The sequence below is a fragment of the Peromyscus leucopus genome, chromosome 8a (assembly GCF_004664715.2).
Source record: "Peromyscus leucopus breed LL Stock chromosome 8a, UCI_PerLeu_2.1, whole genome shotgun sequence".
In the NCBI taxonomy this organism is placed as follows: Eukaryota; Metazoa; Chordata; class Mammalia; order Rodentia; family Cricetidae; genus Peromyscus; species Peromyscus leucopus.
In genome coordinates, this window is record NC_051085.1 from 42,224,412 (window position 1) to 42,251,991 (window position 27,580).

At 43.8% G+C, this 27,580-nt stretch overlaps 1 protein-coding gene across 6 annotated transcripts in view; it reads left to right on the plus strand.

Annotated features, from left to right (window-relative positions):
• The window catches only part of Plekhg1 (pleckstrin homology and RhoGEF domain containing G1), a 217,061-nt gene that overhangs the window by 182,105 nt on the left and 7,376 nt on the right, over nt 1-27,580 (plus strand). For all 6 annotated transcript variants that reach the window (XM_028858215.2, XM_028858214.2, XM_028858208.2 and 3 more), the window contains 9 exons: nt 10,356-10,487; nt 12,166-12,348; nt 12,451-12,546; nt 12,654-12,740; nt 18,821-18,854; nt 19,334-19,429; nt 21,338-21,376; nt 23,044-23,066; nt 25,189-26,836. In XM_028858215.2, coding sequence (XP_028714048.1) covers nt 10,356-10,487; nt 12,166-12,348; nt 12,451-12,546; nt 12,654-12,740; nt 18,821-18,854; nt 19,334-19,429; nt 21,338-21,376; nt 23,044-23,066; nt 25,189-26,836 — 2,338 coding nt within the window. The remainder of the gene's footprint in view (nt 1-10,355; nt 10,488-12,165; nt 12,349-12,450; nt 12,547-12,653; nt 12,741-18,820; nt 18,855-19,333; nt 19,430-21,337; nt 21,377-23,043; nt 23,067-25,188; nt 26,837-27,580) is intronic.

A 27,580-nucleotide genomic window follows, 5' to 3' on the forward strand; every position in this document is an offset into this window, starting at 1 on the left:
TGAGGAATTAGAGATACTTGTATGCTAGGGCTGCAGCCCCATCGACAACAGCCAAGCTGAAAGATTAATTTGAACTTGGATAGTGACAGGGCTGAGGAATGCCTTGTGCTGGACAGGGTCAGTTACAGGCAGGGAGCTAGCATCTAAATGAAAAGCAGATTCACTTTCCTGTTTTGCTTTATTTCCATGAGCCCCAATTCAGTAGGCAGCTGGGAGGGAAAACTGTCATAGATTGGCCCTCATATGGAAGAAAAGAGAAAGTCCTAGAAAGGGGGTAGACAGAGGGGCAGCCCCCATGAAGGATCTCTGAGTGGGGCTCAGCCTCAGCTCTGGCTATCGACCTTTTCTAGTGGTTTCTACTTGTGTGATAGTCAAGAAGGCTTTAGAAATAAGATGGATGTAGATCTCAGATTCACCTCTCAGATCCTCTAAGGAAGTGTAGTTAATGGAGAACGTTCTATTGCAGATCATTTGCGTTCTACTAGTTGGATTTACTTAGCTTTGCAGTGGGAGGGAAAACAGAATAGTAAGGCTGAGGAACAGAACCCCGAGGCAAGTGCTACATTAGCTGTGGCTCATAGCCATTCGATAAAAATGAGATAGTGTTTATAATTTGTTATTCTGTATACTAGATTAAGAATCTTTTCCTAAAGGTATTTTAGAGGTAGAGGCAGGAGGATCCAGACCTTGGTATCATCCTCAGCTAGACAGAGGGTTTGAGGCTTGCCCGTGCTACATAAGACCCTCCTTCAACCAATCAAACAACAAATAAGTAGAAATTTTAATCCAGAGCTCTGTCTTATCAGCACTCCTGATATCTCTCCCACCCAGGCACTAATCAAGCCCAACCCTGTCTCGGTTCCAAGATCAGACAAGATCAGACGTGTTCAGGGTGGCGTGACTGTTGACCATATGTGGTGTTTCTTTTGAAATGATTCTAGGTTTCTAACTTGGGCAATCATGTCTGGTTTGCAGAGTTCACATAGGTAGAATTTTACCAAAAATGTCTTCATCTACTTGCGTAAGTAGCTTATCCTTGGAGAATTGTCTGCTATCTTGTTGATGTAACCAACCGTCTTATTAAATAAGAAACACAGAAACAATGTAAAAGAGAAAGCCGAGAGGTCAGAGCTCAGAGCTAAAATCTCACCCTTCCTCCTGCTGTCCCAGCTTCGCGAAAAGAGACCTACTTCCTGTCGGCTTGTTTTTTTATAGTATGTTCTGCCTTCTCATTGGTTGTAAACCCAAACACATGACTGCCTCATCACTGTCTGAATGTACAGCCCCCTAGGTCTTAAAGGCATATGTCTCCAATGCTGGCTGTATCCCTGAACACACAGAGATCTTATGGGATTAAAGGCGTGTGCCACCATCGCCACACTCTTGCTATGGCTCTAATAGCTCTGACCCTGAACACACAGATATCTATGGGATTAAAGGTGTGTGCCACCACCGCCACACTCTTGCTATGGCTCTAATAGCTCTGACCCCCAGACAACTTTATTTATTAACATACAATCAAAATAATAATTCTGTACAATTAGATTACCACCACATTTCCCCTTTTCTATTTTAATAAAAAGAAAAAGAAAGCAAAAGGTTATAACTAACAAAAGAAAAACTATATACAAAAGTACAATAACTATATACAATATATACAAGTAATAAATACCTAAACAGGTATTTGACAAATCAGAGAAAATAATTCCATTATCTATCCTACTTTGGTAAATCCAAGATGTATCTAATGCACTTTCTATCCTAATTAATTTTCAACTATAACTAACTAATCTTCAACTCCCTCAGAGACCCAAGAAGGGAATAATATTAGCTAACAAAAATAAAAACAGGAAGTGCATGCAAGCAACTTCCAAAAAATTTTGTGAGTTGACAGAAACAGCCAGCTGCCTGGGCAGTCACCTGAGGTTTCTCCGCAGTGTTGGGGCATCATCTTCAGCCTATAGGCTCAGTGTATCTGACAGACTCATTTGGAAGTAGGATGTACACAAGGTCAACAGTTCAACCTCACATTGGGTGAGAGCAGTCCATGTACCAGAAACACCTGAATTCCACTAATGTCCTGTCATGATTCAGGATTTTAAATTCTGGAAATTGTTGACAGTTTTTAAATTCAGCTGTCCATTCTTCTTGGCTGTGTATATATGGCTTCATCTCAGCATCCCCTTCTTCTCCACATCCCTCTATTAAATGCCAGTCTACTTTTGAGAGGCATGAGCTTTTAGCTGCTGTTCCATTGTACAACAGAATCCATCGGCCCTCTGCCTGTTAAGCTGCTTTGAAGAAAAGGGCACCGTACCTTTTCCGGATGCGAAGGCCATTTCAGGGATGGGGCCGTATTGTCCTGGCCTCAGAAGATGCCTTTTGATAAAGCCATAACCACACTTGTTTTGGCAAGAATCAGTAGTCCCTTGTTTAGTGTTCTGTCTGTCCATTTTGTCCTGTTGATTCGAGGATACTTTGTTGTCCAGTGGCTAACTTTTGCCACAAGGAAAGTTGACTCCATATGCAGTTTCTTCAATGCCCATATTTTCTCTGAAGTAGATTAGTACTGCCAGGAGCTGACATGTCTCAAAAAAGAAAAATTTTCTAAGTTATTAAAACATTTTAAATGCCATATTCTGTAGATCTCTGAAGGGTTTGAAGATGACCTGTCTAAAACATCTCTGCTTAATTTTTAAAACATATCTAATCTGACTACAAGTTCTATGATAATGTCTAACTACTAGCTTTCATTTCTTTATATCCTAATAGTTGATAATAATAACATTCAAGGATCAGAAATTTGCATTACATTGTTAAATGGATGGAATAAATACAATTAGAAATATACATATAGCATTTTCTAGCAATATCAGTTTCAAATTTGTATACAATATAAAACAATCCAATCCAATGTAAAGTATTTAAAATTAGTAATTGTCTTTTTCTTTTCTTTTTTTTTTTTTTTTTTAAACAAGAACCTTAAATCTAATCTCCTTTGCTTAGCCTTTTTCCTAACCCTTGACAATAACTTGTAACCAACCCCCCTAAATACTGAAAATTATCCCAGACCCAAAACCCATTAAAAAGACCAAAAGACCACCCGCCCCACACCACCTCTTTGGGAATGTGGGCGTCGTATTCTTAAAATTGCTTCCTGCTGGGTATGGGCGAAGTTTTCTTTATCCTGAAAGAAAAATTTTAGGTTAATTGTCAAATTCTAGGAGAGGTAACTATATCCTTCATTATCCAGTCTGTGTATAATGCCAAAGTTCAGGGTTTATCTCAAGTCCTTATTCAAGTAGTCTTTGAGACTGGATCATCTCAGCTAGTCATCTCAAATTTGCTCTGAGCACCTTGTAGTTCAAAGCTGATCTATGGATGATGTTTGTCAGCTTAATGATATTATTATTGTCCACGTGGAATTGTTGTTGTTGTGGGGCCCCATCTTCTTTCTGGAGACTTCAGTTGATGTTAGGCCTGGCCATGATTTCCTGCAGAAAACTGATAAGAGACTCGAACACAAAAACATATATATGCAGCTAGCCTTTTTTCTAGAATTAGTTAGTACTCTATGTGACCATTCATATCTTAACAAAGTTTAAAATGTATATATATATTAATCTTGTAAATTTTGATATAAAATTTATACTTTGAGAAAAGTTTAAAGAATCAGAATAGAATCAAAGAGTTGAGATTAGTAATAGAATAGTCCCTTAATTAATTTTGCTTTTGTCCTGTACCATAGCAGAAGATGGCTCTTATTCTGGCATGATACAGGGAGTTTGCATTTTCCTTTTAACAACATGCTTGAGTTTAAAGAAGGAGAGAGCCATTCTCCAACTCCAAAGTCAGCTTTAAATTTTAATTGAATTGGAACTATTAGAAAACCAATAGTGTTAAATCTTTAGAGAAAAGCAGAAACAAACATTTAGGAAGACATAAAAAATTTTTTAGATAATATATACCCATACACCGTTTCACTCTGTTTCTTGGGATAGATGATTTGTCCCTTTTCTTCAGTTGTCTCATTTGTCCAGTGTTCTTCAGATTCCTTAACCTTCATTCTCCTAAAAGACAAAAACAAAAACCTTTCCCCAAGACTAATTTTGGGGATGTTCCTTTTTGGCAAGTTATTATCTGATTAAATGAAAAGGCATGTTTTATTGATACAAGTTAGTTTAAATTGAATGTTCATGCTGGTTGATGAACTATCACCTCCTCTAATTAAGAGGTCTCTCTTGTTCAATTCGAACCTTTATCAATTTTGATGGTACCCACAGCTTATCTTCTCCTGTAGAGACAAAAGCAAAACCTCGTCCCCAATGTAATACATACCCTGGTTTCCATTCTGAAGTTAGCACATCCTTAAAGTATATAGGCTGATTTAATTCTGTAGTTTTTTCTATTATCCAATGTCTCTCTGCAGCTGTTGTTCCTTTCTCATTGGCATTCAGAAAATTCAAAGTTAGAAGAGCATTATGCAGTCTATTTCTGGGGGTTTTTGTTACCCATTTCTGTTTATTTAGCATATCCTTTAGAGTTCTGTTTGATCTTTCTATAACTGCTTGACCTGTAGGATTATGTGGTATGCCTGTAATATGCTTTATATTGTAATAAGCAAAAAACTGTTTCATTTTAACAGAGACATATGATGGAGCATTGTCAGTTTTGATTTGTGCAGGTATACCCATGATGGCCATAACTTCTAGCAAATGAGTGATTGCAGAATCAGCCTTTTCAGAACTCAAAGCAGTTGCCCATTGAAATCCTGAATAAGTATCGATAGTGTGGTGTACATATTTCAATTTTCCAAATTCTGCAAAGTGAAACACGTCCATCTGCCAGATTTCATTTCTCTGAGTACCCTTTGGGTTACATCCTGCTGGTAATGGCGTTTGATTGTAGACGGAACAAGTAGGACATTTCTTTACTATTTCTTTGGCTTGTTGCCAGGTTATGGAAAAATCCTTTTTTAAACCTTTACTATTGACGTGATGTTTTTTATGAAATTCTGAGGCTTCCAGCACATTTCCTATCAATAATTTATCAATCTCATCATTGCCTTGTGCTAGAGGACCTGGCAGACCAGTATGGGATCAAATGTGAGTTATATATAAAGGATGATCCCTTTTCCTGATTGTATCTTGTAATTGAATAAATAGTGAAGTTAATTCTGAAGCATCAGGGATAAATTCTGCAGTCTCAATATGTAACACCACTCTTTCAGCATATTGAGAGTCAGTTACTATGTTGAGAGGTTCTGAAAAATCCATTAATACCAACAGAATAGCATACAATTCTGATTTTTGAACTGAATTATACGGACTTTGAACCACTTTACTTAAATTTTCTGATTTGTAACCAGCCTTTCCTTCTTTGTTGGCATCTGTATAAAATGTACGAACTCCAGATATGGGTTTTTGCCGTACAATTTGAGGCAAGATCCATTCAGCTCTTTTTATAAGATCAATTCTATTGCTTTTGGGATATTTGCTGTTAATTTCTCCCAAAAAATTACTGCAAGCTCTTTGCCAAGGTTCACTTTCTGTCCATAATTTTTCAATGTCCTCCTTAGTTAATGGTACGACAATTTCTGCTGGGTCTATGCCTGCTAATTGACGAAGTCTCAATTTTCCTTTGTAAATCAAGTCAGAGATTTTTTCCACGTAAGTTTTTAATTTTTTATTTGGTTTATTTGGTAAAAATATCCATTCCAAGATAATATCTTCCCTCTGCATTAATATTCCAGTAGGAGAACGCCTAGAAGGTAAAATAACCAAAATGCAATCCAGCTTTGGATCAATACGATCCACGTGTCCTTCATGCACTTTCTTTTCTACCAAGGCCAATTCTTTCTCAGCTTCAGGTGATAATTCTCTTGGACTATTTAAGTCCTTGTCACCTTCTAAGGTTCTGAACAGATTAGTCAGTTCATCATTTTTTACCCCAACAATAGTTCGTAGATGAGAAATGTCTCCAAATAATCTTTGAAAGTCATTAAGAGTCTGTAGTCTATCTCTCCGAATTTGCACCTTTTGGGGTCTAATTTTTTGTAGCTCTATTTTATATCCTAAATAATTAATAGAATCTCCTCTTTGTATCTTTTCAGGAGCAATTTGTAATCCCCAGCAAGGCAAAATTTTCTTTACTTCTTCAAATATTATTTCTAAAGTATCTGCATTTGAGTCAGCTAGTAAAATATCGTCCATATAATGATAAATTATAGATTTAGAAAATTTTTTACGTATCACTTCCAATGGCTGTTGTACAAAATATTGGCACAGAGTTGGGCTATTCAACATTCCCTGTGGGAGGACCCTCCATTGAAATCTTTTAGCCGGTTGAGAATTATTATAAGTAGGCACTGTAAAAGCAAATCTTTCTTTGTCTTTTTCTTGTAAGGGTATTGAAAAGAAACAGTCTTTTAAATCAATAACTATGAGAGGCCATCCTTTTGGTAACAGAGTAGGCAAAGGCATCCCAGATTGTATAGAGCCCATTGGCTGAATTACTTTGTTAATTGCTCTAAGGTCTGTTACCATTCTCCATTTACCAGATTTCTTTTTAATAACAAATACAGGAGAATTCCAAGGGCTGGTTGATTCTTCAATATGCTGAGCATTTAACTGTTCTTCTACCAGCTCTTCTAAAGCCTGGAGTTTCTCTGTTGTTAAAGGCCATTGCTGGACCCATACAGGCTTGTCTGTTAACCATTTTAAAGGTAGAGCTGTTGGTGTCTTTGGAAGATCATCAGTTATTGTGCCCTGTTCTTGTATAATATGGATGGCTGGTGACCACTCATTAGAACAATATCTTCTAATATTTCTCTCAGTAACATGTGCTAGTTTATGATTTGTTTCTGAGATTGGAGGGATGTTAATCTGAGTATTTCATTGTTGCAACAAGTCTCGACCCCACAGGTTCATAGTTATGTTAGCCACATATGGTTTTAATTTTCCTCTCTGTCCTTCTGGACCTATACATTCGAGCCATCTTGCACTCTGTTTCACCTGAGATAATGTCCCAATTCCTAACAGTTGAACGTTTACCTCCTGAAGAGGCCAAGTTGGATGCCAAAATTCTGGTGCAATTATGGTAACGTCCGCACCTGTGTCTACCAGACCAGACAACAAAACACCATTTATTTTTATTGTTAATTTTGGTCTTTGTTCATTAATAGAAGTTTGCCAAAAAATTTTCTTTATGTTTTCTCCTGAATTTTCTATTCTCTCTGTTTCATCTTCCTGACCAGCATGATTTATTCCAATAGGCATTTGGTTATTTAATCGCTCTCCAGAGCAGGCATTTCCTCTATGGCTGCAGGAAAGGTTTGAACTGGATTTGCACTGGGGGCCTGCCTGAGGCCCCTCTGGGAGTTTCCCGAAGACTGAGGCAAAGGATTACCCTGTCTGTCCTTTGTTGATCTACATTCGTTGGTCCAGTGTTTTCCCTTACCACACCTTCTGCATACTCCAGAAGGAAGGGGCCTTCTGTTGCCATTGTTCCTTGAAGAAACATTGTTTCTGGGAATGACCTGTCTACAGTCCCTTTTCAAATGTCCTTGCTTTCCACATCCAAAACATCTAACACTCCTCAAACCTTTTGAAATTACTTCTCCTACCCATGTATCATCATGCTCATCAGCTTCAACATTAATTGTTTCTCTAATCCAATCTTCCATAGGTGCAGATCTTGCCCTTAATGGCCTGATTATTGTTTTGCATGCTGCATTCGCATTCTCAAAGGCCAAAGATTCAATTATTGCCTTACTAGCTTCTGAATCCGAGACCATTCTCTTTACTGCTGAAGCCAGTCTTTGTAAAAAATCTGTAAAAGACTCTTTTGGGCCTTGCTTCACCTTTGTAAATGACTCAGATTTTTTTCCTGGTTCCTCAACTTTGTCCCATGCATTCAAGGCTGCCGTTCGACATAAAATTAGGGTTTGGACATCATATAAACATTGTGTTTGTGCTGAAGCATATTGGCCTTCGCCCATAAGCTGATCCTGGCAAACTTGTATTCCTTTATCCCTCCATTGTTTTTCTATGTTTTTAGCCTCCTCCTTAAACCAAGTCAGAAATTGAAGTCTCTGGCTGGGTTCCAGAACACCTTGTGCCAGGTCCCGCCAGTCCTGTGGTACTATCCTATTATATGTTGACCAAGAGTTTAACATTTGCTTTACATATGGGGAATGCATGCCATAAGATACTATTGCCTCCTTAAACCTTTTTAAATCCAACATTTCAATTGGAGCCCAATTATTTTGTGTAGCCATTTGATCAGGCATCTGCTGTACGGTTACAGGATAAATTAAGGGTGACTGTGTGAAAACAGGCTTTCTTTCTGCAACCTTATGATCCCGACTTGAAACAACTTCACTGTTAATTTCTTCTGTCTGAATTTTTACAGGTTTAGCAAGTTCTTCTAAAGCTGTTATCCTGGCACTTAAATTGACTATCTTTTTAAATATTAAAATGTGGATTATTATAGTGATAAGGTGCATAATTCCACCAATACTAATATTATATAGTTGTTCCATTGCCAGACTGCCTAAAATTTTGAACAAAAACCAATTTTCTTCCAATGTACACATAAAACCCATTTTTTTTTAATGTGGAAAAAATTCTCTTTTAGATAGTTTCCTTTAAAATATCTGATATGTTATGACTTACCAAATCTGCGTAGAACAGTAGAAATCCGAGGGGATTTTCAAAGCAGCCACCTAGTGTCCCAGGTGTAAATCCAAAGAGAGAGAGAGAGAGAGAGAGAGAGAGAGAGAGAGAGAGAGAGAGCGCAAGAAAGCGTAGCTGGCTAAAGTTTAAATGCAGCCACGTGTTCCCTCTTGTGCCGAATCAAGGCTTGGGTCTGGCTTCCTTAAGCTCCGACCACGTGCGTTGGCTTTACAGGCAGGGCCCTGTTCGGCAGGGCAACTCTGAGTTGTTTGTAGCACCGGCTTTAAGCAAGCAGGATTTAAGCAAGCAGCTCACCGATAGTCCAGCCTGAGGTCAAGCAGAACTAGACCCAGGCTAAGGACTAAGAAGCCGATCGCCGCCGGCCGCCACGTGCCGCCGCCGCCGCCTCCGCTGCGGGCCGCCTGCCGCCCTTGCGGGAAAGCAGACCTGCCGCCAAGCCAAGCAGTTTTTAATGGATTCTTGTCACGTTGGGCGCCAGATGTTGATGTAACCAACCGTCTTATTAAATAAGAAACACAGAAACAATGTAAAAGAGAAAGCCGAGAGGTCAGAGCTCAGAGCTAAAATCTCACCCTTCCTCCTGCTGTCCCAGCTTCGTGAAAAGAGACCTACTTCCTGTCGGCTTGTTTTTTTATAGTATGTTGTTCTGCCTTCTCATTGGTTGTAAACCCAAACACATGACTGCCTCGTCACTGTCTGAATGTACAGCCCCCTAGGTCTTAAAGGCATATGTCTCCAATGCTGGCTGTATCCCTGAACACACAGAGATCTTATGGGATTAAAGGCGTGTGCCACCATCGCCACACTCTTGCTATGGCTCTAATAGCTCTGACCCTGAACACACAGATATCTATGGGATTAAAGGTGTGTGCCACCACCGCCACACTCTTGCTATGGCTCTAATAGCTCTGACCCCCAGACAACTTTATTTATTAACATACAATCAAAATAATAATTCTGTACAATTAGATTACCACCACACTATCTTATGAAGCCACCTAGAAATAATCCCTTAATTTTTGAGTTAATCCTAGTGACCTTCAAGATTTAGTAGGATGCCGGGCGGTGGTTGCGCACGCCTTTAATCCCAGCACTCTGGGAGGCAGAGGCAGGTAGATCTCTGTGAGTGAGGCCAGCCTGGTCTACAGAGCAAGATCCAGGCCAGGCAGCCTGGTCTACAGAGCAAGATCCAGGCCAGGCACTAAAACTACACAGAGAAACCCTGTCTCGAAAAACAAAAAACAAAAAACAAAAAGAAGCTTTAGTAGGATAAGTTTGCTGAGTCAGTGTTCAAACAAAACACTGTTTTTGAAAAAAAAAAAAAAAAAAAAAAACACAGTTCTTGGAAAAAAAACACCTCTCGCAGGATATATCTCTGCTAAACTGTGTCACATATAAGACATATAAGACATCCTCTAGAGAATCAGGTAGCCATCAATCAAGAAAAATCCAAGATCTTAGCTCCTCTGAGTAATCAAGATCCTTACAAAAACTTAATTGATATTTGTAAATGACTATTAATGAAGGAAAAAAAGAAGAATGGTAACTGAGTGTATCCCAAATTACCTTGTTGTTGCCTTTTGAGGTATATATATATGAAGCCATTTGCTTCATTGACTACATGGGAAGAAAGAACTAATAACAGATTTTTTTTTAAAGGAAATAGAAAACCACCTTGACAAGGACACAGAAGGCTATGATGTGGTGCTTGATGCTATAGACACAATGCAGAGAGTGGCCTGGCACATCAATGACATGAAACGGAAGCATGAGCACGCTGTCCGCTTGCAGGTGAGCCGGGGGACGGTTCCCAGCGAGGGCTCCGACACATCATCACTGTTTTCTGAGTCACATGCTCAGGCTGCGGAGTATTGCCCCTCATTGACAGTCCTCACCGCAGTTCTCCCTGAAGACGGGTCAGGACACGGATAATACCGACCCTTGATGACAGTGGCTACGTAGGACAAAATTTATCACTTTTAAACTAATAATTTTGTTATAGCTCCTTTGATGACCCTGGTTAAATATGAGTCTCCCAAGGCTTTTTTCTGATATCATTTCAAATCAATTACAACTCTTGCTAAAAGCAAATTCTCTCTGAACTATTTAAGGACATGTAATGCCCCTCTTCCTCTCTGACTGGTTTATATAACGCCATGACATACAGTGTTAGGGTGGTCACAGGGCAGGTGACTCGATGAGGGGACTGGAGACTGGAGCAGTTCCTTTGCATTTCACTTGAGACACGAATCTCAAGAACATTTAGTTTTTTCCAACTTTAACATGTGACGACAGGTTTGCTAAGGTCCATCTGTTGTGTGACAGACCACAAGATACAACAAAGCCTACATTAAGAGTTTATTAAGGGAGTGTGAAGAGAGGGAGAAGTTCGTGGAGGTGGCCTCTGAAAGGGAGGTGACAGCGAGAAAGTAAGGGGCCGACAGAGTCTGCTTTTGAAAGGAGCTCTGTGCATGCATACAGGCTGCTTACACAGCCACGCAGCATATGCGCATAGATTATGCATGGCCGTATTATGAACCCTAAATTCTCAGCGCGCCCCCCCACACCCCGTCCCCTGCAGGAACTTTTGGTTATGTTCTAGACTCTTCAAAAAATGAGCCACTTAAAAACAAGGTCCTGGGTAGAGGGATAGGTGGCTAAGAGCACTTGCTGCTCTTGCGGGGGATCCAGGTTCAGTTCCCAGCACCCACACAGATGGAGGCTCACAATTCTCACAATGGTCTTAATTCCAGTTCCAGGGGATCTGACACACTCTCATGGCTTCATGAGCACCAGGCTCACACGGGATGTCCATCCAGCTATGTCCATTTCCTTTCGGGATAAATGAACTTGAAGTTGGAAAAGCCCTGAGAAAAATGTCTGTGGTTTTACCCAGGCTTCAGTTTTGAGTTACTTATGTACGGTATGGAACTCAGTTTCTAGAACATTCTCAAGTTAAACCTTGAAGGGTTTTAATTCAAAGAGAAGAAAATGAGACAAGTTAGAGGAGGGTGCCATCTGTGACGGCAGCACACTGCTGACGACCCTGTGAAGTTTTGGAAAGGTGTAGCCGCCGATGCCAGCCATGACACTGGATCATTAAAGAATGGCAATGTGCCGGGCGTGGTGGCGCACGCCTTTAATCCCAGCACTCGGGAGGCAGAGCCAGGCGGATCTCTGTGAGTTCGAGGCCAGCCTGGGCTACCAAGTGAGCTCCAGGAAAGGCGCAAAGCTACACAGAGAAACCCTGTCTCAAAAAAAAAAAAAAAAAGAATGGCAATGAGCAGTTGGCAATTCAGCGACTGACGATTTGATTCGTTTCAGGTAACCCTCGAGACTGACAGCCTTGCCCCCATAAACACTGGCTTCTGTCGGTCACCATCCTTGAGGTTCAGTGACCCGTCACTGAGTCTGCGATGCGTTGCAGTGTGCCTGGTGTCTAATTAGAAGTGAAATTCCCTTTGCTTAGGAGATCCAGAGCTTGCTAACCAACTGGAAGGGGCCAGACCTCACCAGCTACGGGGAGCTGGTGCTTGAGGGGACCTTCCGCATCCAGAGAGCCAAGAATGAGAGGACACTCTTCCTCCTGGACAAGCTGCTTCTCATCACAAAGAAGAGAGACGACACGTTTACCTACAAAGCTCACATCCTGGTGGGTCCTCACGGGGCGGCATGCAGGGCCGGGGGTGAGGTAGGGGGGTGGCTGGTGGCGTGCCCAAGTGTGCCTCACCCACCGTGCTCTCCTCCGCTGCAGTGTGGCAACCTCATGCTTGTGGAGGTGATTCCCAAGGAGCCGCTCAGCTTCAGTGTCTTCCACTACAAGAACCCCAAGCTGCAGCACACAGTTCAGGTAAACAGAGCGGTCCACTCCTAGGTCCCTGCATCGCAGAGGTGCCCAGAGCCCGGCCACCATCTCTGTGTGGCCTCACCTCTCACTGTTTAAATCTCCTCCCATAGGCCAAATCCCAGCAAGACAAACGGCTCTGGGTCCTGCACCTGAAGAGGCTCATTCTGGAGAACCATGCCGCAAAGATCCCAGCTAAGGTAAGAGAGCGAGGTCAAGTCAGCACACGGTCACGCTTGCGGAAAAGGTCCAGGCCCTAGCAAGGAGTCTGACGGGAAGCAAGGCCAAGCTTCAAAGTGGAGCCTTTAATCCCAGCAGTCAGGAATCTGAGGCAGGAGGATGGCCAAGCAAAACCCTGTCCACAAAAAAAAGGCATTTCAGAGGTTGTACATTGACATATATAAACACAGAGGAGTCAATGGCACCCACTACAGATGTACACGTCTTTGGCTATGGAGGCAATGTTGCTAACTACTCTTCCCAACCCCCCACCCCCCTCCACCCCGCCCAGAGGATAAAAGGGGGGAAAATATAAGTGAAAGACTATAAAGAAGCTAATAGAAAATATGGGACCTCCTCTGAGGAGGCCTGGGAGCCTCAGGAGGCCCTGTTGGGTCCTGTGGGAACAGCAGGAAGCCAAGCCCAGTTTGGCAGGAAAGGAATTTACCAGGCGAGAGCAAGCTGCCCGCCTAACCCAGATCTGTGTGCTGGACGTGGGGAAACAATTGTGCTGAAAGCCAGGTGGCCTGGGGCAGAAGGACAACGTGTTCAGCTCCAGCCAGTGAGGGGGAGGAAGGAAAAGGGACCTCCTGCTTTCGTGAAGGATGAGGAATGTGCTTGTGAAGCTGGGGAGAGGGAGGGGAATGGAGGCCGAGACAACAGAGTAAACAAAACCGGAGTGACACCCTGCTCCCCAAACACAGCTGGCGTTGGGACCAGAGCGCCAGGAGATAGGGCAGAGGTGAGGCTGGGGAAGGGGAAGGCAGCCAAGTCGCCTATGGAGCACGGCACAGGGAGCAGATGCAAGATAGGGCCGCCCAGGCAAAGGGAACAGATGTCAGCCTCTGAGACAGCGCTTGAGTCAGAAGGCGCAGGAAGGGCTTGGGGTTGGGACTTAACCAGAGGACACCCAACCGGTTGGATGGGAGCAGAGGAGCGTCTGGCCGGGTGAACGGAGGTGGAAATTCAGGTTCTGGCAGTCCAGGATTAGGAGAAGCCGTGATTGAAGCCCTATAGCTTGACGGGATGGCCCACAAGAATGTATAAAGGAAGCAGGGACTCCTGAGAATCCCAGCGTGTCATCTGCTGGGGGAGGGGTCCTTGGAAAGCTGCCAGAGGGAGCACACCGGGAGGAGGGGACCTGATGAGGAGGGGGCAACAGGGATAAAGAAAAGCAGCTTTGAGGGGTCCAAACAGATGCAGAATGTGGATTTGAGAATGTTTGCACTGGGTTGAAAAGAGAGGAGAAATAGGCCGGGTGGAGACATTTTTTCCCCCCCCACAAAGTTCGAAAAGGTGTAAGTTAGAGAGCCACTCAGTCACAACGAGGCTTGCTATCTGGGTGGAAAACATGGTGTAGGTTAGTGAGCTGTCTGGGAAGACTAGGAGGCAGCAAGGGTGAGGAAGGGCCGTTTGTCACGGGAGGTGGAAAGGATGGAGCCTGGGAAAGAGTTGAAAACCTGTTCCCTGAGCTAGAGTGAAGAATGAAGAGAAATGGGAGGGGAATTAGGAAACCCGGAAGGGCCGGAGACGCTGGTGTGGGTGATGACGTCATCCCCTGGGATGGAGCCGCGATGGGGTAGGTGCTCGAAAGTGGAGAGGGTCAGACTCACTGCTAAAGAAAAAGGTCTACTTACTCAGGGTGACTCGGCTCCTTTCGGAAAGGCACCAATGACCCACCTGAGGCTGCTACGTGGATCCGCGTGACGGTGTCGTGACAAATTGCTCAGCAACCTAGAAACTGCTGGAAGGAACTATGGCACTCAGGAGTTCCTCTCCAGGGGTGGCAGAGCTGGGGCGCGAAAGGTTCCTACAATAAGGAGAAGGGCCCATGTTCATGAGCTTGTAGCTCTAGTGACTATGATTCCTGGCTGAGCGGAGGAGAGACTTCCGGTCTGTGGTCAGCTGGTTCATCGGGAAACATGGAATCTGTAGTTGAAGACAGTTCCCTGGTACCGTACCTGGGAGGCCGGGCCATCCTGCTGTGTTCAGGTTCTAGGAGGGGCTTACTGCCCTGTTGCTACTGTGGAGTAGAGGAAATGGTTATTAGAAATAAAGCAGCAAAGCCTAAGAAGAAGGGGTGAGTAGCCATCTGTGAGGATGATGGCATGTCGGTGATGGGACCAAGAGAAGAGAAACTGAACAGAAAATAGAATCAGTTGTAAAAATGGTGGTGGGTGGAAAAAATCGGAAGGAGTTCTAGGGAAGAAGAAATTTGCCTTTGGTTGGTTGGTTGATTGAGACAGAGTATTATTATGTAGCCCAGGCTAACCTTGAACACTTCCAACCATGCGCCCCACCCCACCCCTTCCCCCCGCCCCGACCTCCGGCCTCCTGATTGCTGGGATCACAGGTGTACCCAGTATGCCCACAATATGTACACAGCTTGCCCTCTACATGTTCTGAAAAGATGTTCAGCCTGGTCTCTAGGAGCTGTGCCAGCAGTGGCTTTATGTTCAGGAAATGAACATGCAGGGGTATGTGCTTAGACTGAGGCGCGAGTTTGATTTCGTCAGGTGTCGCGAGATACAAGGGAACTCGTGCAGAACAGTGATTGCCTTCTCTCATGATTACTCAAAGGCAATGCCCTTCGGAGAGATGGCACCATGTCTTTGCTATGCTCCACCTACTGTTTACAAGAATCCTGGGAAAATCAGATTGCTTAATAAGATTTTGAAAGGCAATTATAGTCAATTACCAAATGAGACAGCTTACATGCCTGTCCTCTTCCTTCCGTTCTGTGTATTCCTGGTGGCTTTTCCCTTGGTGCCTAAAACAACTGATACAGGCACAATACAATTACTCTTTTCACCCAAGTTATTAGTCCATTGAGGATCAAAAATGGATTTTAATTTACAACTTATTGAACACATATACATTGTGATAAGTACACTGCATTCTTACTTCACACTCAGTAAAATATCTTAGAGATGGGTGGGTCATGTTCTTCCCATGTTAGAGAATAAAATCAGAGGTTCAGAAGCAGGAAGCAAATTGTCCAAGTTTTACAACTAGTGCATGGCCAAATTCAGATTCCAACCCAAATCAAAATTTGGCTCCAAAGAGCCTCTAAACCATATTTTCCCCCACTAGAAACGAAAACAAACATGTTTAGTATACTTTATCCACTATAATGGTAAAAATAACTCCTTGCCCTGTTTAAGTAGGGTTATTAAATGAAGGTGGCTTTTTTTTTTTTTTTTTAGATCTTTCATCAAGACTATTCAATTGTTTTCTTAAAGCTTTCAAAATATATTTATTTCTGTGAAATCAAACAAATATATAATGGGACACTTTAAACAGCAAGACATGTATAACCGGGTCTTCTAATGTCAACACAGCTGTTGATGAATCACTGAATTCTGCCAGCCTCCACCCAGACCGCTAAGCTCCCGGATGGGCTTCAGCTGACACCTAGTGGACAACGTGGAAAGAATTCTTTCCTGAAATGATTTACAAGACTGAAGGGGATTTTATGCCTTCTTAAGGATTAACTTTGTTAAGGGAATTTCTTGGAACTAGTCACGTCGTGCCCCATTTATACGTATAGTTTATAAACTGAGCCAAATTAATTGAGCATAAAGATGGCGTGAATGCTTTTTCATTTTAAATATTAATGTGGACCGAGGAAGCCACTTTCCAGAGATTAAGCTACCGTTTGTGTTTGAAATTCATTCCAACTAGTAACCTCAAGTTCCAAATATAACATAGAAATACAACTGAATGAAATAGGCAACTGTTTTTTTTTTCTCAAAGTTAAGGTAACTCAGTGGTTTTTCCTGTCTGTGCTTCCATCTTTATTTTTTAATTACATGTGATTACCACTCAGGCCAAATAGTTTTGCATGATATCATAGATCGCAGCAAATTAGAAGCAGAGTCATTTTAGTTATTATAGCATAGTGTATGTAGATTAAATTACTTTACCCTGAGGGGAAATGTAAACACTATTAAAAAGCAAGAAATGTCACCTCAACTGATTCTGCGCCCCCTTGAATCAGTTGGCAAAATGGTGGGTTAAGACAGTTCCGCTTACCTGTTTCTAAGTCTCTGAGCATTGGCCGCATACAGGAACAGCAAACCCCAAAGTATTCTGGGTAGAACTTCTAAGTGTGTGGAGAGCAGAAGCCTCAAGGCATCAGGTTCCATTCCCCAGAAGGGTAGAGACGGGGGCCATGCCTGTGCCTGTCAATTGGTCCTAACAGCACTCAGAAGGGTAGATCCTGCTATTCCACCTTGCAGCTGAGCTGGGCAGTGGTGTCACACGCCTTTAATCCCAGCACTTGGGAGGCAGAGCCAGGCGGATCTCTGTGAGTTCGAGGCCAGCCTGATCTACAGAGCGAGATCCAGGACAGGCACCAAAAAAACTACACAGAGAAACCCTGTCTCGAAAAACAAACAAACAAACAAAAAATCCCACCTTACAGTTGAGAAAGCTCCAGAGAGGTGAGAGCTGCTCCCTTCAGGTCGCTCTGGAACGTGAGAGCAACTGAACGGCAGCTATACTTAGTATGCATGCGGTCGGTTTTTTTACTCACCTGAACGATACAATATAAGACGATCGACCTGTTGGATATGGTAAGTAACCCCTGGAGCTGATTTAAAGTTTACAGGAACACGCGTACAGGCTCTGTATAAAGCGTATCTCTACATCAAGGCCATGGATGCTGCAGTCTGGATCTTGCTTCATTTCCATTGCCGTGATACCCTGACGGAAGAAGCAGCTTGGGGAGGAAGGGTTCCTTTCAGCTCACACACAGTTCAGGTTACACTCCATCATTCCGGGAAAACCGAGGCAGGAGCTGAAAGCCACTTCTCACGTCACACCCACAGTCAAGAGCAGAGAGAAATGAATACAGGCCTGCTACTGAACTCACTGTCTCTATTCTTACATAATTCAGGACAGCCTCAGGGTTGTGACCATACCAACTGGCCTCCCCATACCAATTAACAAAATCAAGAAGATAATCCACCACCACCCCAGATGTGCCCACAAGCCAATTTGATCGAGGCTAGCAGTTCTCAACCTGTGGGTCACGATCCCTTTGAGGGTCACCTAAGACCATCAGGAAACACAGATATTTACATTACAATTTATAACAGTAGCAAACTTATAGTTATGAATTAGCAATAAATTTTATGGTTGGGGGCCACCACGACACGGGGAACTGTATTAACGGGTCGCAGCATTTGCAAGGTTGAGGATCACTGCTCTAGACAGTCTGTCATTGTGACTCTCTTCCCAAGTGAGTCTAAATTGTGTCAAGTTGACAGTGACCACTAATCAGCCAGTCTCCGCTGCAGTGTACCAAGTGAACTGTGGGAACCCACAAAGGTTTCCCAGTGAGATCTGAGCTTGCTTTACCCAGCAGGGCTGCACTAGGGGATGGCTGGACCACGTGCAAGGTCACCAGGTGTCTGGGATGGTCTGCACTTGGCTGTGCTGGGGGGGGGGGATCTTTTGCTCCACCCACTGGCATTCCTTTAAAAAGCCCTTTAGCAGAGACAGAAGGGGCTGGTGGGTTTGGACCCAGGCCCTCCCGAGGCTATCCTGTGTTTCTGTCTCTCTCTCTCTCCTCTATACCTCTATCTACATATTTTTCATTTCTCCCTGCTCAAGAGTACCTGGGGGGGGGGGGGGGCAGAGCGGTGGTGGCGCACGCCTTTAGTCCCAGCACGAGGGAGGCAGAGCCAGGCGGATCTCTGTGAGTTTGAGGCCAGCCTGGTCTCCAAAATGAGTTCCAGGAAAGGTGCAAATCTGCACAGAGAAACCCTGTCTTGAAAAAGCAAAAAAAAAAAAAAAAAAAAAAAAGAGAGAGTACCCGGGGGGAATTAAGAGGAAGCTGGTCTCCCCCAGTGAACAGCATCTGCTAATCCCCATGAGAATAGTCTTTGAGTCCCCTGAACTATGTATTAAGGCCTAAAAGAAATTTTTTTTTAATTTTTGTTTTCTAAAATCCATTTATTTAGATGTGATAAGATTTCTGTCAGACTTGGTAGTTTAAAGAAGAAATTGGAGAAAAAAAAATTCAATTATATCTACTTTTTTTTCTCTCTTTCAGGCCAAGCAAGCAATACTTGAAATGGATGCCATCCGTAAGTTTTGTGTTCCCTTAGCATTCTTTGAGAAGACGGTGCTGTCTGTTTGTGTGTCTCAAAGCTTGTGAAATGTCAGTTGTGGGAAACTAGCCCCTGTTCACTCCATCTTAGCAGCTGGGGCGGACGTGATCATCCCTTCCTAAGATGTGGGTTCGCTTCTACCTTGATTCCCCTGGTTTACCTGTGATGCACTCGATGGCTAGCAATATTCTGATTTCTACAGGTCCTAAAACTGTCAGATGTGCCTCCATGGAGGACTGACTCTTCCTCTCCCCCGCAATTAAAATATACACACACACACACACACACACACACACACACACACACACACACGCACTACAATGCAATTACTCACCCATTTAAAAAAAAAAAAAGTCCCTTCTGATTATCTACAAGAACCTTTATCACTTGAGAATTACTGGTGTTTCTGATGTAGCACAAAATTCAAAAAATTACAGCCACCCTCCTCTTTGCAGACCATCCAGGCTTCTGGTACAGTCCTGAGGGACAGATGAGGACGCCATGTGGCTCCAAAGAAGGCCCTGCACCACATCGGCAGAGGCGGAAATCTGGTAAGCAGGAAGTTGCCGTTGAAGGGGAACTGTAATGCCGAAAGGGCCAGGAAGTGGGTACTTTGCTGACTGACAGGCATTTTCTGGGTTGTTAGTTTAATACATCTACCAAAAAGGCTAAGGCTACCAAAAAGGAAGACTAAAAAAAAAAAAAAAACACCTCTCTAGCCTTTCTTTAAAACACTTCTCTACTTCTCTCTCCCAGTAAATATAAAATATGTCAACCAGCCAGGTATGATGGCACATGCCTTTTGTCCCAGCCAGAGGCAGGAAGATCTCAGTGAGTTGGAGGCCAGCCTGATCTACATAGTAAGTTCTAGGCCAGGCAGAACTCCACAGTGAGACCCCGTCTTAAATAAACAAATAAAATGTATCAACCAATGACTTGCGCTTTATACAGCACCTCACCATTGGCAAGTACTCCCTTAAGCCCTACTTGTGGTTGGTGGTTAAAAGTATACCTTGTGAATGATACACCCGAGAGTATTCAAGCCTAACATTTTGATATGTGTTTGCTTAGTATTCTCTGAGCTCTCAAAGCTTGGTTTTATATGAAGGAGTGTTTACGAAGTCCACTTTACCCTTTACTATCAGCAAGGAATGCCGGGATAAACAGCACTTACTGTTTCTGTGAGGGAGACAGAAAAAAAGGAATGAATAAATAAATACCTTTGATAAATCTTTGGCATATGTGGATGGAAAAGAGAGTGAAAAGATGAAGAGATTCCCGGAAGGAGAGAGATTTCACGGAGTCGAAGACTGATACCTTTGATGGCATGTGAGGCTGAGGCAGAGAGCTGGAATCAGCCCCGCAGAGCCCTAGACCTTGAGCCAACAGGCCACAGGACAAGCAGCCAGCGACTGTCAGCAGCTCAGCCTGGCTGGAGTGAGGGATGGAGCTGAGGTGGAGGAGACAAGGCACATGGTGAGATGAGGATAGAGGGGTGCAGATCATGAAGGCTTAGCATGCCATGCACACCTGTGAATGTGGTGAGGCTTATTAAAAAAGGAGGATTTTTCAACTGTGAGAATATATGCCTTTAACAGAAGCTGGCTTCGCATGCAGAACCAAATAGGCAAGGGGCCTCCGCACCCCACCCCAGCACAGCAGCCATACTAGTCTAGGGGAGAAATGAGGAAGGCCTGGATGTAGACTGGTGACTTGGGTCAGGCTTAGGGATGCAGACGGGTGACTTGAGTCAGCTCACTCAAAGCTTTCTAGACTGGTGGATGGAAGCAAGATAGGCTGAGAATGGCATCGTGGTCACTAGCTTTCGAGAGAAAAGTCATCGATGAGCTGGTAGCAAATACAGGTGAAAGGTCAAGAGGAAGCGGGGGAGCTCAGATTGAGAGATCCGAAGCATGGGTAAGGTAAGCAGCCTGGAATATGAAATCGCAAGTTGCCAGCTGATAGGCTGCAGCGGAAGCTGCAGAGGTTGTTCCACTGCTTGGTGGGTTGGCAGAGTGGCACCTGCCCTTCTGTTCCGTGACTCCCGACCCTTTAGTTTATCCTACCACGTCAGCAGAGTGAATTGCTTGCACCTGAGTATCTCTGAACTCTGAGAATTTGAGTAAATTGGACGGAGCCTTTCTAGAGTCCGGGGATGTTACGTAGTTAATAGAGTGTTAGCCTGACATGTACAAAGCCTTGGGTTCTTTCTCCAGCTCCACATAATGGGGGCTCATGCCTGTGATCTTTGTGTTGGAAATGGAGGCAGGAAGATCGGGAGTTCAAGGTCATCCTCAGCTACATAGTGGAGGCCTGCCTAAGATGCATGAAAGCCTGTCTAAAATTAAAAAAAAAAAAAAAAGAATTTCTAAAGCTCTTAAAAATGTCAATAAGCTACTAATTTATTTATGAGGGCAAATATTGATTTGCAAATAATGCTGGCTTTGCTCTCCCCTCAGAGCCTTCCTCGCGGTCACACAAAGTGTTGAAGACCAGCGGTGAGTCTGAAAATAGAGTTGCATTTTTCATTCTTTGTCAAAGTGTATAGAAGAAAATTATGTGTGAGGTGCATTGTAGATTCACAGGTTTGATAGCCGGATTGCAGGAAGATGAAGTATCCTGTTGCAAAACAGCCAACTGGTGCAAGTTATTTGCAACATGTCTGACAGATGTAAAATTAGCATATATCATAGAGAGAAATGGTTATCAGCAAAAGGAAAAGGACCCCTAAACATGTAATAACATATATAATATATATGCTATATGTCTATACATATATATATATCCCAGGTTCCCAGAAGAAACAAAGTGCCAATACAATTTAAAGTTTAAAAAGTCATTTGTCTCAGTAATTAGAAAAACTATTCACTTCAATGAGAGAAATGGAGGAAAGGAAGCTTTGAATTTGATGGAAAGACATTGTAAAACTCTTGGTGGAAGGGTAAATTTTTACAACTTTTCTGAGCAAAATTTAGTGATTCCCATTTAAGTTCAAAGTGGTCATTTGTCCTTTACCCAACAATTTGACCTCTCGGCCCATATAGATGTGTCAACAAGTATGACTAGAACTCTGTATTCGTCCCAAGTATTTTCAAAGGTCAACTCTCATTCCACATGCTCAGGGAACCTGGTACAACTCCCGTGTTCCCCCTGGTGTAACATACAAACTTGCAGAAACAACCACAATTTCTGGATAGACCACTCATGCACTATGGAAAGGTCATTCTCAGCTCCATAGCAAGTTCAAGGCCAGCCTGTGGTACACAAGACCCTGCCTAAAAACAAGAAGAAGGAATATTCCTAGAACTCTTAAGATGTCAATAAGTGAGTAGTTCTATAAGGAAACAAACTTGATTTGGGTTTTGCAGCATTTTAATAGCATGATATAAAATGCCCATCTAGTAGGAAATAGTCTGTTCATACTTATAAGGGAATGTTCTGCTGTTGAAAAGAATAAAGTCGGTCTCTATCTACTAACACATGCCTATAGATTTAGCAGAAAATACTCTGATGTGTATTGCATCTTTATTTAAGAACCAACAGAGCAACTTATATTGCAATATGATGAGAGACAGTGGCTATGGAACCCAGAAAAAATGAACACCAGATTGAACTGTACCTCTAGGGAGAGAGATTTGTGGGAAGAGAAGTACTCTATAAGCTTACCTAACTAAACACTTGTATGATGACATGTGTATTATTGGAGTATCTATAAGATACCTACATAAATCCCTCTCCATGACAGGGCCAAGGAGATCTTCTGTATAAAGATTTCATCTTCATTTAAAGCCCCAAAATGTCTAAAAACCAACAAAGACATTCTCAGGTCTTCAGGGGACTCGCATGGCCTATGACACAGGCATTCTTTTTCATATTTTTATTAGGAAGTTTTGAGGACAATTACCATGAACTGTTGCTCTCAGGGACACAGAAGATGGCTCTGGGCCTTAATATAAAGTGGTTCTGCTGTGGTAGAGGATGTAGAACAGATAAGTGAGGGACATTTTTGAAAACTGGATCCAAGAGATATGAAGCTCTTGAGTGTCTATTATTAGCAATATGTGTACAAGCCATATAAAAGTATGAATGCTTACCTATATATGAGATACATTTTAAATTCTCAAACTTAAAGCATTTTTAAAATTTTTTTGTTTTTGTTTTTCAGAAACTGCACACGATATCCAGAAGGTAAGCATGGCCACATTTCTTCAGAAGGGTTTGCTGTGGGTACCTTTCACCTCGATGTCCTTTCTTATTGGTCTCATCCCCAGCCCGAAGTGTCACCATTTACGTGACATTTTGACGTTCTTAGTCACTTTGCATTTTTAGCTAATTAGTCTTGATTTAAGGGAAAACTAATTCTTTTCAACTCGCTCCCTCCCCATTTCATCTCTCGCAGTTCAGGCAGTTCTAACCATCCCTGTGGCCCACATCTCACCTCAGAAGCTGTAACCACCCTTAGACAGTAACCTTCACTTACAGCTAGAGCGGTCAGTCTCACACTGCCCTGTACCTCTTTCATGGTAAAGCCAGCGCCTGACCTCCTGGGTAGAGCACCCTTCCCAAAGCCCTGGCTGTCAATCACAAGGATGAGGTGCCCCTTTGAAGACTATGGTCCTAAGGTGGGTGCAATAGCACACCCAAGTCTTTGCTACTAGGGGAAACTGAGGCAAGAGGAATAAATGAATCCAGGAGTTGAAGATCAGCCTGGGCAACATAGTGAAACCCATCTCAAAAGAAAAAAAAAAATCACAACTAATATAACGTAATCCTTCTGCCGGTGCAGCAGGTATGATGTGTGATTCAGTGAAACTTTGCTATATCAAGTTGTATCTAAGGAGGATGTGTGTTCCTGGCACAAACCATTAGGAGATGGTGAATGGTGGCTAGTAGAGCTGTGCCTGTCACCTAACATGCCTGAGGTCCTGGGTTAAAGTCTCACCACTGAAGAAAAAGGAAACTGCTTTGTCCTATTGGAAGTTGTGTGCCCAGATTTATTCCCTGGAAAGGAGAGCTGTTATAGCCTGACCTGAGTGACTTCACCAATATGGCCACTGATGAGTTTTCTTCATTGACAATTTCTAGAGCGTTTATCATAGTTTCTCATGTAAGGGTTAAATATCTACCCTCCTTATCCATAAGGATGTGGCTCTGATCGTCTCTTCCCCAAATCCCATTTACACCATGGTTTAGCAGAGAGACAATGTGACCTTGTTGATAAAGGCTGTATCTTCATTTCAAAACCCTAGCACTTGGAAGGCAGAGGCAGGAGGATCTAAGTGAGGGCTACACAGTGAGACCCTGTCTTATTTTCAGATGTCTAAAAACCAGCTTCGACTTGGGAGGTGATTTCAGCATCTCTAGGACACACTCATGTTTTTTCAGATACTATTTGCTTTCATCTGAAACTTTATAACTTTACTGGCTCTTCATTGTGAAACTTATTTTCTGATCTTTGCATAAATTGGGTGGCCGAATTAGGTCAGGTACCTTGACCTTTAGCGCAGCTGTGATAGAATCGGGGAGCCCAGCCCCTCTCGGTACCTAAGTCAATGCTGGAGTTAAAGCTTTTCCAGCCTGGGAAACCTTACACCAATCCTCAACCAAGTCCACCCAGGAACGTCCACTTCAGAACTACACAGCTTTATGAAGACAAAAGTCATGCAAGGAAAATAAACAAACAAGCTACCAGTGTGCTGTTTCACTAGCAAAATTCTGTCTCCTGACAATAGTGTGCTGAGTGTGAGAAGAGGCTCCTGATAAGACTAGAAATTATGAAAGACTCTCAGGAGTAAGACATTGAAATGAAGGCTCCCTGAAGTCTTGCATATGAGCAGATATTAAGGCATGGGCCCCAATGCATGCTCATTTATCCAGTGGATTTCTACCACACTCGCTGTATTTCGCTTCTGTTCTGTTTGGGAGCAAAGATTGTGGAGTCAGTTTGGTTTGACCTCTACCCTTACCACTAACCAGAAAAGAAAGTTACTGACTGTTCCGGAGCCTGGGTTTCCTCTGTATAATCCTGATATATCCATACCTAGTTCATAGACTGAACATGAAAACTAATTTTACAGAGGATATCTGCAAATTGCTTAAGCCCACTTTTTACATAAATATCCCTGCCCTTTCTGCCTCCTTTTCAAAAATCTGAAGTGCCCCTCAACTCAACTGAAAGCCAACAGTGTCTGGTGGTCATTTTCTTTAGCGATGTGCCAGTCTAGCTACATGGGTGAGATACCCCCAGTGGTCAGTAATTCATCTTCCCTGTGGTGCAATAATTCAGTGGCTATGTGTCTGTCTCCTTCAGATTTCTAGAGAAGAAGGCTCCTCCCAGCTGACTTCTTCCGCCACGCCTTCTCCTGCCCAGAGGAACAGCCAGCCAAGCAACACTGCCCTCATCAGTCTCCTCCGTGGGGGTGGGGCCATCAGAAGCCTCTGGACGGATCACCACGTCAGGCAGTCCTTGTTTCCCAGCCGCCGGTCTCCACAGGAGAACGAAGACGATGACGACGACTACCAGATGTTCGTCCCGTCCTTTTCCTCCTCCTCGGATCTCAATTCCACCAGGTTGTGTGAAGAGAACACTTCGAGTCGCCCTTGCAGCTGGCACCTGGGACTGATCGAGCCCGCAGAGCTCTCCACTTCCGGTCACAGGATAGTCCGGCGGGCCAGCAGCGCGGGCGAAAGCAACACGTGCCCTCCCGAAGTAAGAATCAGGGACAGTGATGGCTCCCAGTATTGTCCCAGGAGAGAACTGCAGAATGGCCCTCAACCAGGAGGCCAGGGAGGGATGACTCCCTTTGGGTCATCTGTGGAGTTGACAATTGATGACATCGACCACGTCTATGATAACATAAGTTTCGAAGACTTGAAGTTAATGGTGGCTAAGCGGGATGAAGCTGAATTCTCTCTCCCCAAATCACCTAGAGACTCTGTTCGCCCCAAGAGCACTCCAGAGTTAGCCTTCTCAAAGAGGCAGGCTAGCCTCAATACAAGCTCTCTCTACCCAAAGAAAGAGGCAGCTCCCAGTGGTCAAGAGGCATCTAACCAAAGCATACATGAACTCCAGGTAGTAGAAGAAAACATCTATGACACCATAGGGCTTCCAGACCCACCATCACTGGACTTCAAATGCAGCACCCTTAAGCAGCCCAAGAGGAGCACCTTCCTGGGTCTGGAAGCTGATTTTGCATGCTGTGACAGCTTGAGACCCTTTGTCTCCCAGGACAGCCTCCAGTTCAGTGAGGACGATGTGTCTTACCATCAGGGACCCTCGGACACTGATTACTTGAGTTTGTTATATGACTCTCCCCGCTGTAACCTGCCTATTGCAGATAAGGCCCTGTCAGACAAGCTGTCCGAAGAAGTAGATGAAATCTGGAACGACCTGGAAAATTACATCAAGAAAAATGAAGACAAAGCGAGAGACCGCCTCCTCGCAGCGTTTCCTGTGAGCAAGGATGATGTGCCGGAGAGGCTGTATGTGGACAATACCCGCGAGCTGAGCAGAGATGCAGGACATGCCACATCTATGCTGTCCCTTCCTGGGAGCCAGACTTTTCTCACGCCTGGGAAAAGCCGGGATTCCAGAGCCAGCGGGGTCAACTGCTCCCGCGAAGACGACCTGATTTCTACAGAAGGCTCCTTCGTGAGTCTTAACCCACTCTCTCTGGCCAGGGAAGTGCCTCCTGTGGACAGTCCCTATGACCTGGCCAACTACAACCTGCCCCAAGCAGACCCAGAAAGCCCTGACCTTGGGATAGAGGCCACAGATAAGACCAAGAGCAGGGTCTTTATGATGGCAAGGCAGTATAGTCAAAAGATTAAGAAGGCAAATCAGCTTTTGAAAGTGAGAAGCCCAGAGTTAGAGCAGCCACCATCCAGTCAACATAAGCCCACTCACAAAGACCTGGTGGCCATCTTGGAAGAGAAGAGGCAAGGAGGGCCTGCCATTGGTATGTTCTGTGCTTGCTCCCTTCTTCCCTCTAGACAGTCAGGTGTGGGAACAGGCTTCCCAATTCTAGCTGTCCTTAGAGCGGACACACCTGTGAGAACAGCCATTCAAGTCTCGTATCACACAGGCCACCAAGCCGCTGCCAGCCCTTCCCACTTTACTTCAGTTGAATCACATAAACTAGAGCATGATGGGGCCTCAGGGTTTGGTGCACATGTAATATTACTATGGAGTTCGTACTTGTAGGAAAAAGTTTCTCGAAGGGAGCCTGGAATGTGAACGAGGCTAACTGCTTTAACCTACGAGAGACACCTAAGCATTTCCCTATGAGTCTGCAATGTGTTGGGGAGCAGGTGCTCCTCAAAACCACCGAGGTTGGGAATCATCTAGAACAGGGCTGCTGTGTCGTTTGTTGCAGAACCCCAACAAAAGTGCGCACCCCTAGCACAGAGGTGAGGGGACGGCTCCGTTGGTAAAGTGCTTGCCATACAACGTGAGACCCTGAGTTGAGCTCCCTGGCACCCAGGGAAGAAGCCAGGTACAAGCAGGACATGCCTGTCACCCAAGGCTGGGAAGGCAGAGACAAGGAGGGTCGGTCACTAGAGCTGGCTGGCCAGTCAACCTAGGCTCAGTGAGAGACCCTGTCTCAGAAGACGAGGTGGTAAGCGGCTGAGGAAGACACTCAGCATTGGCCTCAGGCCTCCATGTACACAGGCATACAAAGCCACAAACATGTACATACAAC